The sequence below is a fragment of the Buceros rhinoceros genome, unplaced genomic scaffold (assembly GCF_000710305.1).
Source record: "Buceros rhinoceros silvestris isolate BGI_N320 unplaced genomic scaffold, ASM71030v1 scaffold5783, whole genome shotgun sequence".
NCBI lineage: Eukaryota > Metazoa > Chordata > Aves > Bucerotiformes > Bucerotidae > Buceros > Buceros rhinoceros.
The window spans coordinates 9,300-30,139 of NW_010401691.1; the positions used below are offsets into that span (position 1 = coordinate 9,300).

General features: G+C 37.2%; 1 protein-coding gene across 1 annotated transcript; it reads right to left on the minus strand.

Moving 5' to 3' along the window:
- Window positions 1–659: 659 nt before the first annotated feature.
- Window positions 660–19,695, minus strand: TTC33 (tetratricopeptide repeat domain 33; the record flags this gene model as incomplete). Its single annotated transcript, XM_010132353.1, has 3 exons — window positions 660–1,138; window positions 9,612–9,743; window positions 19,614–19,695. Coding segments are annotated over 3 exons (565 nt in total), but the record flags the coding sequence as incomplete, so codon positions are not given.
- Between the last annotated feature and the right edge of the window lie 1,145 nt (window positions 19,696–20,840).

Below are 20,840 nucleotides of genomic sequence, written 5' to 3' on the forward strand. Positions count from 1 at the left end.
TAAACACAACACATGTCACGCGTAGCTATTTCCAACTCACACCATTTTGCTTTTGGTCATGCCTGTAGCACAGCACTCACAGTAAGGTGAGGTCAGTTTGATTATCAGCTGAGTGTTCTTTCTTCTAGTGAAACTTTCAGTAACAACTAAGCATTCAGGGCCTTATTTGGCATAGCATTTCCTTTCACCTAATCAGAAAGTGTTTAACCTATTCACCTCTGAAAGGAACACAAAAGTTTCTACTGAATTCATTTGACTACAATCAGATGCCAGATCTGTCACGTGCCAGCAAAATAATAATTCATCTGCTTCATAGGAAACTTCCTCATAGAAAAAGCAATCTTGATGAAAATAGACTTCTGATAACACAACAGTTCACAGTAATTTGAAGAAAAATAATGTTAATGAATAAGGATTGAAACAGATTTTTTAATAAATCTCTTTTTCTTTTCTAATTTAAATAAAAGCTTATTAATTACTGGGAAAATGTAGACGTTAACTGGTAAAATCAGGAAATACATAAAGATGAAAGCAGTTGTTAGAATGTAGTTAGGCATTTTAAGATTACATTTGTTCACAAAATTTTTAGAAAGAACTCGACTTCTCCAAAAATACGGATGGAACAACAACTCTGGTCATTGCTTTTTCAACTTACAATAAGAAAAATCACTTAAATTCTTTAACTTTTGTAAGCTCTCCCACTGCTTAAAAAAAACTGTAACAAAGCAAGCCCCATACAATAAATAACAGTAGCTCTTAAAACAGGATGGCAAGCCATAAGGCTGACCTATCGGGCTCTGATGAAAAGAGTTTCATCCGGAGTTGTAGGACAATTCTCATTCTCAGTAACAGTCTCTACTGTGCCTGACGCAGACACAATAACTACAGTTTTAGCTGTCGAAAGAGCCTTCTCCTTCTCTGCAATAGCAGCACAGACTGCTACAATTTCATCACTTTCAAAGTCATAGTCTGGGATTGATTCTTGCGCAAGCTCTTTTTCTTTTGCCAGTGGTTGCACTGCCTCAGTCTTTGTTGCCTTCTGCTGTTCATGCAGTTTTCTTGCCCAGGAAAGATCCTCTTTCCATACTTCAGGGTTCATTGGAAAGATGTGTAAGGATACCTGGAAACTTCGGATTGCCTATAAACAGAATAAAGAAGAAACAAGGATTGGACATATATTTCACTACAGAAATTTAAAAAAGAAGTATTACGTACAACATTTAAGGAAAGACAAAAGTGATTTTACACCATCTGCCTTTGGTGGAGAATCCTCCCTCATCTGTAAGATCAATAGCAGCATTATCCACAAACAGCTGTGCACACAAGAGTATGAAAGTACCAAGAACATACGAACAATTAAAGGGTACCTGATAACAACGGCACAAATAAAGGTTCACATCTCAAAAATAACATTGTAATTTAAAAGGTAAAAGCAAAAAATATTTTTTGTATTAATGGTTTTCTAATTCCACTTTTCTGCTGTCATCAGATGCATGGGAAGGCAAAAGCAGACAGATATGGTTTAAAGAAATAGAGAAAATGGGTGACTGGGTGTGGGGTTTAGGATTTGGCACAGTTTTGGTAGGGAGAGATGGGGCTGCTAATGTGGCCCTTGTAAGAAGCTTCTCAAATTAAGTTTCCCCGGCTCCAGTTCAGCCTGTCCTCTGGCCAAGCTGGCAACAATCAGCCCCTCTGCAAATAAATCTATTTAAGAGGGGAAATGCCTTTGGGAATGCCTTTTGGGTTTGGAATGCTCTTTTGTTTTGGAGGGGGTAGGTCAGAAGAAGCAGCAACCATGCATAAGAAGGTTCAGGAGACAAAACATTATGGCATTTCCCTTTAACTCGTGGCGAGTTTGGCAGGCTGAAGCCCTGCAATTGTCGGCGATCATCGGTGAAGAGAAAGTCAGCTCGCGGAGAGTCCTGAAGGGCCCACAACTGAGCAGAGAGACATGGATAGACCACGATGCAGCTGCCAATCAATCCTAAAAGAGGCCATGACTTTGAGGAGGGTTGGCACTGGGTCAGTTTGGCACTGGAAGAACCAGTCCCAGCGGGAGAGCCCCACGGGAGCTGGAGATGTTCACGAAGGACTGTTTCCTGCGCAGGGGTGGGCACCACGCGGCCACAAGGAACTGTGAAGAGTGTTTCCTGTGAAGAAGAGCAAGCAGCAGGAACAGCACGGACAGAGCTGAGACTGCAACCCCCATCCTCTATTCCCTACTCGGGTGTCGAGTGTTGGGGGCAGGTAGCAAAGCTGGGCTTGGGAAGAAGGGAGGGGTGGGGCAAAGATCTATTTAAGATCTTTTTGTTTTCTTTCTGTCTTATTCTATTTTAATTAGTGATGTGGTTGCAGTTTTGTTGTTTGAAATAAATTGATTTTGTTTCCCCAAATCGGGTCTGTCTTTTGCCCATGACCATAACTGGTGAGTGAGTCCTCCTCGTCCTTTGTCTTGACCATTAAGTAGTCTGTTGTATTTTTGCCTCCTGGAGAATCAGGTTGACATGTGGAGCTTAGTCAACAGCTGGGTCTAAACCATAACACTGGGATTTGAAGTATTACTAATATTGCTGTTTTAAAATAAGCATGTAGTCACTTCACATACAGACCTAATACTACATGCTGCGTGATAAGCGGTTCCTGTAACAGGTTTGTGGTTGCACACACACCTACCTAAAAAGGCAAAAATAGACAAATAAACTCCCAGCTCAGAGTTGTTCTAAGAAACATCTCCTATAATCTCATAAAATGTGTAATATTAATACAATTAAATATAGTTTATACTGTTTCTCCTGTCTTTCAGCTCAAATGGGAAAAGCCTCACAAATAAAAATACTCAGAAACTGTTAAATACAAACAAAGTGACACTCAGCAACAAGAAGAGGTTGCTACAATACTGGATGAATGCTAGATGAAAAATTACAACTGTACTGTATTTACAGTTATATTAACATTGAAAAGGTCAAGATTGACCCTACCTACTAAGACTTACGTGTATGTACACACAGGCACGTATGTCACATTTATGATTGTATTGTCAGTTACGGAAACAGCCACCTGAGTGACCTAACTCCTGTGTGACAATGTACAGAAGCCTTCCTCTGGGATGTTGGATTATAGCTGGGAAGAGTTCTAGCAACTTGCGTATAAAGACATATGAACAACCATCACATCCTATATTCTGTTGTAATTTATAAATACTTAAAACATGCAAATTTGAAAAATCACAACTTTTCAAATGCATTGATAGAAACTGCCAACTCATCCTTCTGCTGGCACAGATTAATATAAAAAAATCTGTACGACGTGAACTCTGCAGACAAGAGATACAAATCAGACTTTTAAAAATGCTGATTATGCTATCAGTATTACTGCTGTTGCAACAGGCAGCCTTTCGGTTCCAGGAAAAAAAATAATACTTTATTATTGGTCCACAGCCAGGTCTGAAGTGTAGGAGCATGCTGAACTTTAAACAGAAGGCGGAGTGCAGTTTAATTCTTGCAAAGCAGTGTCATTTTATTCAACTTTGCTAGCTTTTAATTTCAGGGGTAGATGAGCTACAAGTAAACACTAAACGCTCTTTTATTCTCTTTCTGTTGAAAACAAAATGTAAACAAACACCATCTGCTTTTAAGCTTTCCAGGAAAGGAGGGCCTCCAATTGCTATCTGTCTATATAGTTATGTTCATGCACAAAACAACATTAAACACAGTAATCAAATACAAGGTAACATGGTAAGCTTAGAAGCTGCCTTGGTGATTCATGCAACACGATGCAAAACTATCACCTTTGTAAATGTTAGCAAAAAGATTGTGTGTGACATTTTTTAAAACAAATAATAAAATACATTTTAAGTGATGCCAAGGATAAGAGGCATTAATTTTAAAAAGCAATGTAACACTGAAAAATAGAGAATAATCACATCCACATAAAATTTCACATTGCCACTGTTAACTGCTTCTACAGCCACTAATTTCTACTAAGACAGAAGAAAAGAAAATAACAGTGCTATTTTTAATTCTCCACAGCTGGAGATGTAAACTCCTCCTCAACTGCCAGACTGGCATTACCGGAAAACATGGTGGCAACAGACAAACTTGATATTTCTAGCCTTATTTTAAAGGATACCTGTGGTCTTACAGACCTTGCACATAAGGATTACAGGATGTGGCTGGTTGAAGATGTCCCTGCTGATTGCAGGGGCTTTAGACTAGGAGACCTTTAATGGCCCCTTCCAACCCAAACCATTCTATGATTCTATGATAATATTTTATTGAAATTTAAGTCTTACTTAAGTCTTACTGTACTACTCATTGTGAACAGAAATAATCAATTTTTACAGAAATGTTTAGCATAGAGACACTCATGAAATTTTAGTATATTTAAAGACTCGTGATTACATTACTCTTCTTTAAACAAAAAAAAAATCTAATTCCTTCAGATATGTTCACTCTAGTTTTTATGATATAATGTGAATGGTAAATATCTATTTTAACTTTAAACTGTCAGACTGAACTTTACACAAGTTTTCTGTTCAGATTACTTCTTTTCAATAAAAACTCCTCTCTGGAAATTTCAGCAAAAATAATTCTTCTGAATTCAAGAATAAGGGGAACACTTAATATTTTGCGGTTCTTATATTTACAAAACCATTTTATACAAATATTCTGGTGCTCTTGTGTTTTGGAGAAAAAATCTGAAATATAGTAGGCAATCTTCCAGATATGAAAGACTATTGTTGCCTTACACCTATTGGAATTCGGTCAAGTTATAAAGCCATAAAAGTCTTTGTTCTCGTTTGGTAGATGTCTGTGAGATGATGTTAACTTAATTCTCCTCTGCTGGAGGTTCTCCACTGCAAAGAATTTATGCAGTGTGGATGAAGATGCATCACCCCCAGGGGTGACTCAGCACATGTCCTCCCTGGGGCACAGTGCCTCAAGGCTGTCACGAGAGGCCAGAGGTCGTGTCTGAGCCTGGAGATATGAAAAGAGAATAGGAACATAACGGTCTGCAGCAACTGATAGAAGATCTCGTCAGTTTCTCTGGCCCCAGGCACACATATCTGTACAGACTAGAGTTTCACAAAATTACCCATCAGCCACTGTGTCCACTGCAAGTTTGCCTTCAAGGTGCTTCTTCCTCAATTCCACAGCTTCCTTCTTTCTCTTCTTTTAAAGCAGTTTCTATCCTTGTCTTGTACTTTCTTTTGCTTTGATGACGTGCTCCCATTTCCAAGACCACCTTCTACACCAACTCACTTTTTCCCAGGCCTCTTTCCTCACAACTGCCTTCACACCTCAGTGAGCACCCCTGCAAGATGCTGTAACACGCTCTGCAGAAGTCACTGCCTAAGGCTGCCTCTACCATAAAGATCGCTATGCTCTACTAGGTGTATGGACATAACCCAAGATGATCAAGGGAACAACAACAACAAAAACCCTATCCTATTCTAAAAATTGACACATTTTGCCCAAGAAAATAAAGCCTGAAGTGATATAAGTGCTCTGAAGTTGTAAATCAGGAATATCCAAGAGGATGCACAACATTTACCTCTCTATTACCAAATTATACTGCTAAAATTATTACAAGGAATTTCAAAACAATTGTAAAACTACTTCCCCCCAGTCCCAGTTTGTCACATACTCTGCATCTGTCTAGCTAATGCTTTTAATTACAAGGTCTGAATGTTGAGAAGATAGACTTCATCACCATGATTAAAAACTCAGAAGTTTTGAGCATCTGACGAGTAATTAGCAGGAGGTGCCAGCTAAGTTGGTGGGGAATGTTTGCAAGAACCGAGTGCCCCTGCCAGAAATGTAGCAGAAAGGGCATTTAAACTTTTGGAGACTTGCTTGGCCTTCTGCTTTCTTGACTGAAAATATAAACCACCTCTGAGTAGAAGATATTTTTGCCAACAGTGGTTTTAAAAAAAAAAGGGTTACACTACAGTAGCTGGAGTCTGCAGGACTAACATAGGCCCTCCGGGGAAGCTAGTATTACTGGCTATTACCTGTTACTATCTATAACTGGGAGGACTGTTTAAAGCTATTGAAAAGAGTAAGTTATGTTAATTAGCTGTATTCCAGTAAAATGCAGTAGCTCCTCTCTTTGCTAGTATGTACCCCCACCATTATGTAAAAGAAACTATTTCTTTCAAGAGAAACAAAAGGGCTGATCTGAGGATTCACACAGTCAGGGCTTGACTCTGTACAAAATGTAGCTTCACACTTAAAGACTGCTAAACCACTAACTACTTAGTAACAATAAAACAAACCACATCCTTCAAAACATCCAACAAAAAGCATGCACAATGTGTTCATATTTACACATCTCTCCAGTTAACTATGTAATCTTCAGTACTCCACACATGACACAGAGGGCCCAGCCCACATCAGGAGAAGCTTAAGTCACAGGATCACAGAAAGGTTGAGGTTGGCTGAGACCTTCTGAGGTCATCTGGACTGCCTGCTCAAGCAGGGTCACCTGGAGCTGGTTGTCCATGACCACGTCCAGATGGTTTACGATTTCTCCAAGGTGGGAGACTCAGTCACTTTCAGTTTGTCGTAGGGTTTTTTTTGGTGGTGGTGGTGGTTTTTTTAATGCTGCTTCTGTTTTGGTTTAGTTGGTTTGTTTGTTTGATTCTTTGTTTAATGAAGTGTGGGGTTTACTCTCACTCAGGGGAAGAACAGTTCTAATGAAGTTATCAGTGTGAAATTGCTACTGCTTAAGTTGTCATCACCAATCCAGTAAATATCATTTGAAAAAACAAACATCTACAATTAAACAAGAGAAATATCACAAGCCTGACTACATTTCTACAGTTTCTACATTCCCATTGCAAAGTTTAGTCAGGTGTGCTCTTGCAAAATGATTTATAGAATTTAAGGAATTTCAGTCTTTACAGTTTTAAGTTCAGATATAAGTATTACTGTTGGAGCAAATGGCTTTTGTGAAAGCTAAATAAGAAGGGGCTAATTCATCTCACTCTTTCCGTCACAAGTTTGACAAAACCAACCCAACCTTGCTTTGTTTGCAAGAAATGAATATATTATGGAGCTTATAATACACATTAATTTGTTTGGAAGATGTATTTTAGATCTGAGAAACTTGAAATTAAAATACAGTAAATTGTATTTTCTAGGAAAAAGTGCATCATTTATTATCAAGTAATAAAAATACTTAAAACAGACCATTTGACAGGATGTGGGTAGTGAAACCAGACAGTAGTAGGGGACAAATGAAACAAAGAAGCAGAAGAAGCTGCTTTTGAGAAGGGCAGTAGTTCTCAAGTCTCAAACATAATGAAATCATAAATGTCAGGGCTTTCAATTTCTTTGTAAAAAATACAATGCAGTGAAAAATTAGAAAATCATGGTAATAAAAGGCTAATGGGAAAAGGATAATTATGACTTAGATCACCCAGTGAAGAAGACCCCACAGGTTCAATTGTTATGAAATTATTTAACCTTTTAAGACCACTCCAGTCTTTAAGAGAGTCCTTAAAAATTGCTTCATTCAAAACCAGTGAACACTAGCTGAACTTCAGAATAACTCCTCGAGTTCTTCTCTACGTGAGAACACGTTCATCAGAAAGCAGTTCCATATACCTTAAAAAAGGCAGAAAGTGGAAACACCCAGTACTAAAGCACTGGAGACACTAATAAGAGTTTACCCACCCCTGGGCTACATACTCAGACACAGACAAAACCATTACAAGGGCAAACTATCTGGTGATAGGTTGCTCCTCCACCTTCTCTCTTCACAGACAGTAAGGTCAATGTAACAATTATGCAAGCCCCCATAATAGTGTTTTGTTTCAGATTAATAACATGATTTGACGCAAATCTCTGATTGTTCCCACTTAGAATGCTTGGTTTGCATCATGGAATAGTCTCAGACTACATAAATTACATTACCTTCTGATTAAGCTTGACAATGCACTCCAAGGAAGAACCCAATGTGCTACTTTGAAGTAAAACAAAATTAATACAATGTGAACACCAAGTCCCAGGCACTATTAACTTAAGATACCCACTGCTATTGGTGTGATGTTACTTGCCAATATGGACAAAGCTCATAGCATCTGGTGAGCAGACCTGGTGATATAACTAGTATGGATATTTCAGTATCTATAATTCACATTACAGTAATTGTAGCATTTTTTTATAGAATAAGCAGCATCAGTTACCTAGGATCATTGCAGGAAATACAACTTCAAATTTCCTGAGAGTAATGAATTTAAAAATCTCAGACATATTTTACAGCAACAATTTCAGAACCTTTAAAGGAAAAAAAAAGATTTAGAGGTTGTAGATCTGGACACAACAAACCATCTCCTTTTAGTTTCTACACCACAAAAGCCATGGAATGTCACCAGTTATGTGATGCAGATAAGCATAGCTTTATAGTAAATTCATAAATATAATAATATATATGTATGTACTCATATATGTAATTTGTATATACAGTAAATTAGCATATTTCAAATATAATAATATCATATTATGACACTGCAACAAGGTAAAGTAGCCCATTACACATCTCCAACACACAGCTTTTGTCTTGCGCTATTCTCATCACATGGGTTTATTTTGTTCTGTGTTCTTTTTACTACATTTTTAAAAGAAACTGGTTTTGCATGATCTGTTAGCCTCTCTCAGAAAAATCATTATTATATTTTCACTCATGAAAATTTTTGGTGCAAGCCTCATAACTTAGCAAAACCACTCTAAAATAACAACAAAATTATTTGTATCAACCCGGCACACAGCTACCTCTAATAGAAATAAAATAACCAGTACCTTTCTTTATCTGAGAGCTCACAATGGATTATTTTTCTAATGGACTTTTGTGAACATGTCTGAATTAAAAAGTTCGCTCACTACGTTTCCACATCAAGTAGCAGAAAACTCTTACACTACGTATGTTACATTATTATAGGTGCGTAGCCTATAGGCAGAAAGTCATCTAACATGGGGTATGAGTCTTCCTTTACCTGACATCATGTAGCCAACAGAGCACTATGGCATAGAACTGCAGCTAGGGGAAAGATGCACTCCAGCTACTGCAGAGCATCCCAGCCTTTTTGCTGTCTTCCTAAGAAAAGAAGCAACTTCAGACACCACTTGGGGTCAAGGAGCCAGAGGCTGAAGCACAGGAGTAGGAAACAGGAAAACAATATGCTAGAATTGCATTAGCAGACACGTATAAAAGTGAGCCTGAATATCAACTGTGACTTCACAGTACCTTCCTCTTTAAACAACGGTGAGCCATGCTGCAGCAGTACAGTACCCAGAACGTAGTACATGCTGCTATATCAACATAATTACTCTGCTGCATAAAGCCACTGCTTAAATATAGTATATGACACAAAAGGCTTTGAGCTAGGCACATCTTCCACAAGCCTAACAAAACCATACAGGAAGCATTTGTGAAAAATGACAAAGCAGAGAGAATACTGAAGATAAATAACCACGTTTTTCCATGCCTACTTCCAGGTTACATAAAGATGTTCAGCTACCTTAGTTTTCCTGTCACTTCATTCTCTCACACACAATTCAGAGGATGTGGTTTACAAGTTTGGATACTAAATTTGTTTGTTTTCTTACCAGTGCTATCTCTCCTAATCCAAGCTGGGCACGTCCCAAAGTCTGCCAGGCATCCCAGGAACGTGGGTTTCTCTGGACAGCCATTTCTGCTGCATGCACTGCTGGGAACATTTCATGTAAAGACATCAGGACCTACGAGAGAAGAAAAATAAGAGGAATAAGAACAAGCAAAACCGAAAACAGATTTAAGTTTTCTGGGATTACCCAGGCAACCACCACTGCCTCAATAACTAAGGACAGGTTCATCTTACGTAGCTTTTTCTAGCCTAAAATTTAGTTGTCTCATCTCAGGTGGTCACACAGACTCCCTATAGAGCCCATAGAGAAAAACAGGCATGTTAGAGGATGATTCATCCCAACTATTTAAGTAACTCTATTAGAACTAAATAACTGCTTCCGAAGGTGTCCCTCTCCCTCCCTCCTTCTTCCTCACTCCCTCCCTACAAACCCCACACTCTGTAAAAGCATAACAGAATACGCTGAAGGACAAATGCACTGAGAATTAAACACAATAAATAAGCAAGTACTGTTGAAAAATTCCTGGGTTGTATTTTTTTCTTTTTAACAGAAGACTGGAATCTACCAAGCACAGTTGCAGAGTATATGATATAATTACAGAATCCCTGTAATTCGGCATGGAAACAGCCCTTAACAGTGACAGTTGTATTTGGAGAGTAAGCATTCTGCAACAGCAAAGCCTAACTCAGACATGAACTCACCTACATTTGTAAAAAAAAAAAAAAAAAAAGTGGTTTCCAAATGTGGAAATCTCTTTTACTCAGCTACAGGTTAGTGTCAGTCTGTTACCATAGTATCCTACTCCTTACATTGAATCTCCATAACTAAGCCTATAAATCATAGTTCCTGACACATAATACGGCTCAAAGCTTGTCTTATTTTTCCAAGAACACCATGAGATTGGCACATTACCTGAAGACCTGCATCACTCTGAGGTCACGACTTCAGACACCCACATGCTATGGTGATAGATACCAGTGTAAGAAATAGCATTCCTACAGTATGATGAGAATGTCAACCACAAGAGTAAGACTCATGTGTGGGAAACCACTTTCATCCCAAGTCATCCGCAAGTATGATGAATAATATTAGAACATATTAGCTCTATTGTTGAAGTGTAAAAAGCATTTATTTAACCTTAGTGTTCTATGATATATTAAATAGATACATATGAGATAGATACGTATGAAGTAGAGGGGGACTGAAATGCAGTGATCTTGAGTATTTACTTTAATTAACGAAGTATTTGCACAGCGCTGGAGTGAGAACAGTGAAAAAAAAGCTTTATTACAGAAAGGAATCCTCCACCCAAGAAACACAGGAAGCATAACTTCTGATAAACCGACTGGACCCATACTACTGCTGTTTCAGGAAGACTAAATTTTTGTAAAGACTAGTCCTATGGCTTCTCCTTAATTCCATTTAATATGCTGTACACGGGAATTTAGAAGTACCTAAAAATCCTTTAAAAACAACCTACAGCTGTATTTCATGTCATTTCCCCTTTTCTCCTTAACAATTCTCAGTGACTGCGCTTTCTCCAGCACAGGTGGTTTTTTCTGTTATTAATAAAATGACTCAACTCTACTCGTCAGTCATTATAAAAGAATAAACATACTAATGCACATCATTTTCCTATACATTTGTTTTCAGGTGAAGAGGTCATCAAAATGAACATACAATGTCAGACCTGAATGTGTGCAGCCTTGTCTTGGGCTGCTCTACCTGTGATATTATTATCACTTTAACAAAATACCTCCACATGCTAGATGCCACTGCTACTTGAGAACTGAACCAGCAAGCAGTCAGTTATTCTACATCTGGAAAGTCACACTGAAAAAGGAATAAAAAACATCGCTAGCATGAAGTTTTCTTCTGCATAGATTTGACAAGGGCTGCTCAGTCCTTTTACTGGGGCAGGCCACAGGGCCAAGACAAAGCCAGACAGGAACCATATGTGCTGTAGCCCCCTTGGTCATACAGCATGCTTGTCACATGCTCAACACGCAGCCATGTCAAGCACCAAGTCTGTGTGCGTATATATCGTCCCCCGTTAACACGCTGTCCAGTGTGGTCTCCATTTCATCATGGCTTGGCTTCGCGGACGAAGATTTTGGAAGGGCTTTACCCACGCTTACTGCGTCCATTTCATTAATATGGTAATTACCTAGAGGACTATTGTCACCCCTTACACCTGCTTCCCTCAGACAGGGCATGTCCAAAAAAGCTGAGGCCAGGTAATAGATCACGGGAGTTAAAATGGTGGCCTTCATCGAAACATTGATTTCTCATCCTGAACTAGCTTAACGTATCAGTCTAATAAAACCCCACAATCATACTTCAAGTTCCATAATTAGCATTTCATGCACAATGTATATTTCAGTAATAATGCAATAATCTTCAGTTCTGCATGCCAATGAAAGATGTCAGGCTTATTTTCAGGGATGCAGCTACTCTGAGATACTACTCCCATCACGTTTCAGATTTTCTTGCATCGTTCATCACAAGTTAAAGATACCTAGAACCAAACTCCTCGCCTCCTTTCCAAATCATCTTACTTTTATCTGTCATTACCATGACAGCGTAATTTTTAATTTTGTCTTCCTTCACATAAATTTAGTCTACACTTATGCCTTGTATAACAACAGCAAAATTACTCTGCTATCTGCAAAACTCTTGTAATTGTCTTGATTATGTAATCTTTATTATTGGTTTCCCCGATCCCTACATATCAGACCATAATGGACCAAACACCTCAATAAAATATTAGACGCTCAATGAATGTCTTGTTCAAGCCTTGCTCCCACTTTCTGCAGCATACAACCTGATTTCCTCATCTAGTTTTCAGAATCTATATTATTTGTTTCCTTTTATTTACCTCTTTTTGAATAAGTTACTCTTATTTTATTTGCTCCAACATGGCATCGACATAATGGTCTATTTCTCTGCTTCTTACAAAGATGCCCCCAGGTCTTCTTTCATTTCAGCCCGTACACTTGAAATATTTGAGCTGATCAGAAAACTACTATCTTTTCATTCAGATGTGTGACTCAAATATGAATCTGGAAGCCAGTAGCAATCCCCACACCCAGCTTGAGCAGAACGCCTGCTGCTACTCTTACCTTTGCTCAGTTTTATCTCATTGCCACAGCCATTTATTTTCAAGTTTGTTTACACTTAAGACATTTAACTTCAGTAATTATTTTGAAATAGTAATTCTGTAGAAAATGGAATAAATAGAACACATCCCCACGGGCTACCTCTGACTTAAGCACATTCTTCGACTTGGCTGAATTCCTTTCAAAAGAGTTCAGTGAACTCCTCTGTGTGGGGAGTGTTTCTTGTTGTGAGCACTGCTGTACTTAATAGAACAAAACCTTGACTCTCTTTTAATCGTTTATGGGCTACTGCAATACAATTGAACCTAAACTGCAAGCCATGATCACCAATCCAGTCCTGCATACTATTCCACTACTTCTTCAGTATCTTTGTGCAGTCACTTTTGATGTGAGTTACATTCACATCTATTTCGATGTGTTTTTTAGTAAGGTTTTTTTGACAGCACAGATAATTGTCACCGTCTGCTAGCTACTTCCTGCAAAACATTCAGATTACTAGTAAAAACAGGAACAAGCAAGCACTATTGTAAAAAATGTCACAAACCATTACAATAGAGTACTCAGATGTAGCATTTCTTTTTTAAATAGATGTTTACTTCTTAGAGAAACTAATCTAGTTACATTAAGGTATTTTTCAATAACCAAATAGCACGATCCTTCACAGAGGAACCACGTATTACATCAAACTCCATTAAAATCCCTCTTTGACAATGTTTTTGCATCAACTTGGAGACTCTGGATGGCCATGCATTCAGAAGACTGCACTCTGTCTTCTAAGTTGAGCGTATATAGATCTTAAGCTTTTACTTATCAAAACTATGCTAGGGAAAACCTTCATAAGCGAGACAATCCTACCAGTGAAATAAGTCTTTAATCCGTTTTGAAGGAAGCTATGACAGAAAAGGGCTATTTTGACAAAATTACCTAAGGTAAAGATGAGGATGTGTGTGTTTGCTTATGAACATCCTTTTAAGAGCTGACACACTAAGAAACTATTTCCGGTTGCTCTCAAATTAATTTCTCAGATGAATTTTTTTTTGCAAACTTCATTAACAGGATGGCACTCAAGTTTCACTGTTAAATAATCTCATTGTGGTTTTGATTTATTTTCTAATTATAGTGACAATACTTTCTTAGAAAACTTAAAACTAATTGAACAATTAAAAAAAATCTTAGAAAGTAAAAAAAAAAGCTCAAGATTCTCTTGGACATAAATATATTAAAAATGACTACAGAAAAATGTCTTCTAAAGATATTCAGAACTTACTTTATTCCAGCATAAACTTAGCATTATCACATACATTAAAACAAAGAACATCTACATCACTGCAATGACTTAGTTTAATAGATCTAGCTTAAAAAAAACCCCACATGTGAGACAGATTAGAAGAATTAGAAGAACTCAATGGCAAAAAAAAAAATTAGACATAGCAAGTGTCATCGTGAGACTGACCAAATATGAAAAATCCAGGCAGCAGAATGACCCATCCTGTCCTACCCACAGTATTTTTCAAGTGTTATGAATCTGACTAAATCCTGGTTTCAGATGAGCTCACTGGCTTGAAGCTGAATCACTCCATATAGGTACATTCCAAGCCCAGTGAAACTGACCCAATTCTTTCTTCCCATCCAAAAAACCATTTCAAAACACTGATGAATAAAATCCTACATATGCCATTTACATTTATCCACGCTGTAAAGCATTATCATCGCACCACACAGCAACAATTTTTTGTTACCTAGCTTTCTGGAGTTTACATCAATGTTTTTGTAATGGAATGTTTTGATGTAAACAGAACTTCTCACCACCTCCCAGTTGAAAAAAAAAAAAAAATTACAATGATCAGCAATTATTAGCTGATTTGTTATAACCTAAACTTAGGATTGTGAATCTGGTCATGTCTTAGGAATCCTATCATTTCTTAAGCAGGAAGAGGCATGGGTGGAAGTTAATATTTCCTCACTGAGTTCAAGGTGGAAGAGGGGAAATAGAATTATTTGAATCATTTAACCAATTATTTTATTAAAAATCCAAAGGAGACATACATCTGAAATCCAAGTCGTGTTGAAGGAATGAAATTGAGGATGTGAGGTTGTACAGAAACTAGCTGATGATGAACATCCAAAAAGCTTATTAAACAGAGATAAACCTGTTTACATTTATATTTACTTGTTTATGTAAGTAACTATTAAAAATTCTGTTGTGTACTTTAGGAATCCTGTCATAGTTGCACAGTGTGTTTGACAGTTTTATGTGAGATCTGAGGTAGAAGTATCACTGGATGAGCAACATGAACCAGGTAAATTCTCAGGAGTGGTAAGAATAGCAGAGTGCCTGATTTCCAAGAGAGTTTGTAACTCACGTCATAACATAGTAAGTCCTTTGGTATCTCTCTTCACCCAAGAAAGAGTTCCACGTGGTCCAGCACACAAATGTTCGGACCCAAATCCAAATAATTTCTCAAAACCTGTTTCTCCAGCTTTGTAATTCAAAGCAGTAATAAAATAATCTGGTCGATGTTTAAGAAACTTAGCCCACAATAAATTTCAAGCAGTCTAAGTGACTGCATTAACACAGGTATTCTTCATACTCACCTTTGAAAATGCTTACGATACTACTTATCTAATACTAGAATCAACACTAGGCTGTTGCAACAGGAGAACAGTTCAGGCTGAATATCAGATGTGTACACTAAAAGATCTTGCATGCACCCTAAGTGCACCCCTAAGCTCTCCATGCACCAAAATAATCTGGTTTTAAATGAATAAAAGGGTCGCTGAGAGCAATGGAAAAAAACCTCATCAGCTTTTATGGGGTTTTGAAGCAGTTGAGCAATTCCATAATTCCCGTATGTTTTTCTGGAAATGCACTTACTACAAGTGTCATCGACAACTGGGAACTTTGAATGCTATTTCCGCTTTTCTGAAATTCTGACAGGCATTTGTCCTACATCTGCTAAAATACAGATCTTTAAGAGCTTACCCTAAAGATTTACAGATTCCTACTCTGTCATTAGCATATTTATCTGAGCTGCATATTAAACAACAGGGTATTAAAAATGTTACATTTGCTGCTGGGAAAGGAACTATTAATGAACTGGGAAGCTGCCATATAACCAAACAAAAGGTTATCTTAATAAATGTAACAGATATTCAAGCTCACGCAAAATGCTCTATCCAATGCTAATTCTCAGAAGAAATTACTTCATGAGGAGACCTTTCCTCACTGAAAGAAAATTAGTATAGACCTTATGGTTGCATAGTTGCATATCACACAACTTCATTTGTAATGTGAATTACCTCCTCTAGTATGTGACCGCCCTACCCAGACAGGCAGATTTTAACAGGCCTAACGCTGGTCAAACCCTTGCTCTAGTTGGTGTACAGTTCTTCCAGATCTGGAGCTACCAAAACTTTCTCATTTAGCTACACAATAACAGCTGCATTATTTGTGCTGGTATGCTGGATTGGAATATCACAGTCAGCTCTAAGACAGTATAGTTTAAATATTAGCCATAGTATTTTTGGAATTAATTACAGATCCTACTTTAGCAACAAATGGATTTTTATAGCTCACATTAGCGCCTTTAAAAGTAGAAAGGTATCAAATTAAACACGACACAGCTTCCAGTAAGGATAAGTCATACTGCAAAAAACATCTACAATGATTATTTGCATGTACTAATGTTACCAATTTAAATATCAGAGGTTTTGTTAAATGAGTCAAGAAATAATTTAATAAATCCATATTTTGTACATAAACTTTCCTTGTGTTCTCATTCACAGTGTAACAAAAGTAATAACAGAAAGCTAAACCAAGGAGAAACAGTGCAACTGCTCATCACTTCTTTCCTCCTCAGGAAAGGAAGTAAAGGCATGGTGGAAGCACAGGCCTGGGTTCCTCTATACTTTCAGCTTTCCTTACTCACCACTGGTTTCATTAGACAGGCAAAGATATTGTACAAGATGAATCAGAGTCACACAGCTGGTTTCTCAGGAAAGTCGTGTGCCTTATTCCTTCAACTCACCTTTCTGATTTGAAATACAGGAGGACTGGGATGCCAAGTAAGCAACCCCTTCTCAGTATCAGGCACTGCAGCTGGAGCATCAACTGAAGGATGGTGTAGTATGCATTTGTTTGAATAAGTCACTGCATCAGTTCAGATTCTGGTACGCTAACATAATTCCCTGTTCTCTTGTAATTTCCACCATGAAAATACTTCATTTTAGTATAATTCCAGTTAAATAGAATACTTTTGAAGAGCTAGCTTGATTCCTGCATTCACATAATAAATGTTATAAGAGAGCTCTTCACTAAGTGGTCCTACTAAGCATAACTGTTCTTTTCAACAGCTTTTTTTCATTTTAAGTAAAAAAAAAAAAAAAAATTGCAAAATAAAGGCTACTTCAAAGACATCCTCTGTTGAGGAGCCAGCATCAGAGCACATGATCCATTTCTTTCCAGCCTATTAGGTGGATAGCATTTCTGAAAACGGAGTTAAATCTTTCAACTACAGAAAAAAAAAATTATAGGACCAATACCATTTTCACATCTTACTAGAATTTATTTACTAGTGGAGTTAAAAATTAAATGTACAAATGAACAGCTACATAAGTTAACAATCTTTAGAGCAACTTAAAGAGCTGCTAATTAAAGCTGAATTTTATTATTCTGTCTCTTCCAATAGTGCATAATTAAGATTTGGAAATCCTTGGCACATACCTCTGTTGATGCTAAAGTTCACATGAGAGCAGAAAGCAATCAGGCACATTTGCTGAAGAAAAATCTTTCAAGCACTTCTAAACAGTAGAAGTCCCAGGGCCAAAACTTGCTGGACACTGGGAAAAGCATCATGGGGAAAGTACTTCTACATGCATGTACCATTTTGTATAACTCTTTGCCTGCCGCCCACTGTTAGAAGCTGTCAGGCTACTGGGCTACACAGTTCTTTCATTTAAGCTAGCACTGATGCAAAGGCACCCAAATTCAAGTAAATGTTCAACTGAGATTTACATGTTTAAGATCTTTTGTGACCTCAGAATTTTAGATGTAGGAGTCAAGAAAATCATATAAATCATAAATCATGTAGGAGATCTCTAAATACTAATATACTATCTAAATAACATATAGATCTGATCTTAACCATGCCCAAATTAAGAGAAAGTACAGCTACAGAATTTTACCAAGATTTGAACAACATGCGTAAAGAGACTGATTAAATATATATACATATAAAAGTGTCCTGTTTTAGAAGTTAGGAATAAATAATTGACTACAAATCTAGCCTAGTGAGAAAGTGGAGAGAACAAATGCTCCCTTTTCATCACCATATAGAATACAGAAGGAGAGAATTGTCCTAGAAAATATCAGCGATTTGAAGTAAAAACAATTACTGCACCTTATTACCAATACCACTCAAATTAATGAATGAAGTAAAAAATCAAAACTTCATAGTCCCTGGCTTTTTCTGAACACAGTCGATCTAGATCCCTTATATACATATATGATATGATGACACAGAAATACAACAATACACTTCTCCCAAAATAATTCAGGAAGAAAAGCCTTTAAAGCCATAAAGTATTTATCAAACCAAAAGCAAAACCAAGCAAGACCTAAACTTCTGCAGCTATATAAAATGAAAACCTTCTCAGTATTACCGTATTGAAATGAGCTTATGATTGTACAGTTAATTCTTTTGCAGAATCGAACTTTTTTCACTTCACTGACAGCATGGCTGTGAGGAGATGTGAAAGCCAGGAAGAAAAAAACAACCGTCACCACACCTTGAAAAATAGACAGCTTTGTTTTTTGGGTTTTGTTGGGAGCTTTTTGGGAGGCTGGGGTTTTGGGTGATTTTTTGTTTGTCTGTTTATTTGTTTCCAGTGAAGTGTGTGGTTTATAATAAAAGAATTACAGTAACTACAGAGATTTTAAAACTAAACAATATAGCAAACTTCCTAAAAATTACATATCACATTCACTGAAGTACCATGATTCTACTGTCTCTTTTCCTTTCTTCTAACTTTAAACAATGTATTTTTCAGCCATATTTTGCGTAGCTACCTTCCTAAAAATAATTTTCCCCATTCTAATGTGTCCATGTGGTTGAAAGAACCCATACATTTCTTGTTATCATCCTCAATCCAAATTAAAATCATTTTTGCAGAACAGCTTTTCTATTTAATACAGAAAAAACTATTTTTGTATCTTCGCATGTGGATGGAGACAAGAGCTTCCCAGTCCAAACAAAATTATGGATCCTAGTACCTTTGCCATCTAAGCCATGCAAAGATACACTGAAATTACAAGCTAATCTCATAACTTAAGTGAGGTGTTGATGGCTGCAAGCCTTTTTCCTCAAAACAGCTTTAAAATAAAGGCTCAGATGGACTGACATCATAAGTATACTGGTTTTAATGCTCTTTTTTAAGGCTAATTTATCTATGTCATACTTAATACAGAAACAGACTGGAGCATATCTTTTGCATACAGTATCCATGTTTAATGTTGATAATATTAAGCCAATTTAAGAGTAGCAAGACCTTTAATGGTCTAATTTGCTAATCTATCACAATAAAGCTCTCCTTGCTCCTCCCAAGACTTCTTAAAATATTTTGGTTGCTTTTTCAACATTGGAACATCCTAATTCATGTCCTACCAAAGATGTTGTTTATTATGATTGGCTAGGTAACAGCATTACTTCTTGTTAAAAGACACCTCATTGCGCTGGGAAAAATGAAAAACCCAGATTGAGCTGTGATTTACGCTCACAACAACTGCACAACATTGCACAGCATCTGTTCACAAGTGCGACGTTCTCTTTGTTAATTTCTGAACTGATAAAGAATTGTCATGCTTTACCTGTGATTTCATCTCATAAAGCATAGCATCCTCTGGAGTTAATTGAAGTGCTTCATCCCATTTGTGAATAGCCTCTCGGTACCTGTAGTTAAAACAATATTACAGTCTCACTATATTTAAAGATACTAGATATTTCTACTTATATCCTGACATTGTCCTAAATAAAGTGCCATGGCATCTCATTACTATTAATGATTTTTTTAATTCCTGTAAAACAAGTTGACCTGTTTTCAGGAACTGGGTACTTGTTCTTCTGACCAAATGGGAGCTAAGTAGTACTAACCTCGAGTTAAATTTTCAAGTCAACATAGGAAACCTATGTCAAAGCAACGACTCAAAAGTAGAAATCTTGAGCTGAGTCCATTTCCCTTCATTGTCGAAATCAATGTTTATCCTTAGTCAGACATAAAGAAATATAATTTGAACCCAACATGCCTTGCTACGGTCATAATTTAAAATTCCTTTCCAGTCTAAAAAGGCTGAAACGTAGGAGTTGCCATCCTGCGTCTCTGTACCATAAGATATTAAAGACATCTGAGTAACTTTGGTGTAAAATACATGAAAGAAGTTGAAAGTAAACAGCTATACTTAAATCCCTCAACTTTGGAAAGGTATTCAATAGCTTCATAATATGTTGCCCTCCTCTAAAAAACACAACAGAACAGAAAAGTTGACCAAAACCAACAAAAAAGTAGGTCTTTGTATTGAACAAAGGCACACTGGGCTTTTGAACCACAGTGAAGAACTGTAACAGGAAAATAGGATGCAGTCTTTCAGCCCTAAAAGTGGCCTCAGACTGACATTAAGGAGTCTGTGCCACACGTCCACTCAATCTGTTTCAAAATCCACCTTTTTAAAGGAACTGTGTAGGAACTCCTACATTTATATTAATTTCACAGCAAATGTAAGAAAACAGTTACTCTCGATAGATATACACACAGCAATTTTAGTATAGTATAGACAAAATTAAGTAATTTTCACAAACACTTTATACGGAAACAGTTCTTATCTTCCACTATTTCCCATTCTTCCTTCCCTTTCTCTTCCCCAGTTTTCAGTCCTCTGGCTTGTGTTAAGCCTTCACGTTTTCCAGAGCAGCACAGTGACACGAAGACTGCACAAAGCTCTAAACCAATTGGTAATAGAAGCACAGATTGGAAAAACAATGCAACTGAAGTCAAACTCTCTCTAGGATTCAGGTATTTTTAGTTTGTAAACGACACTGGT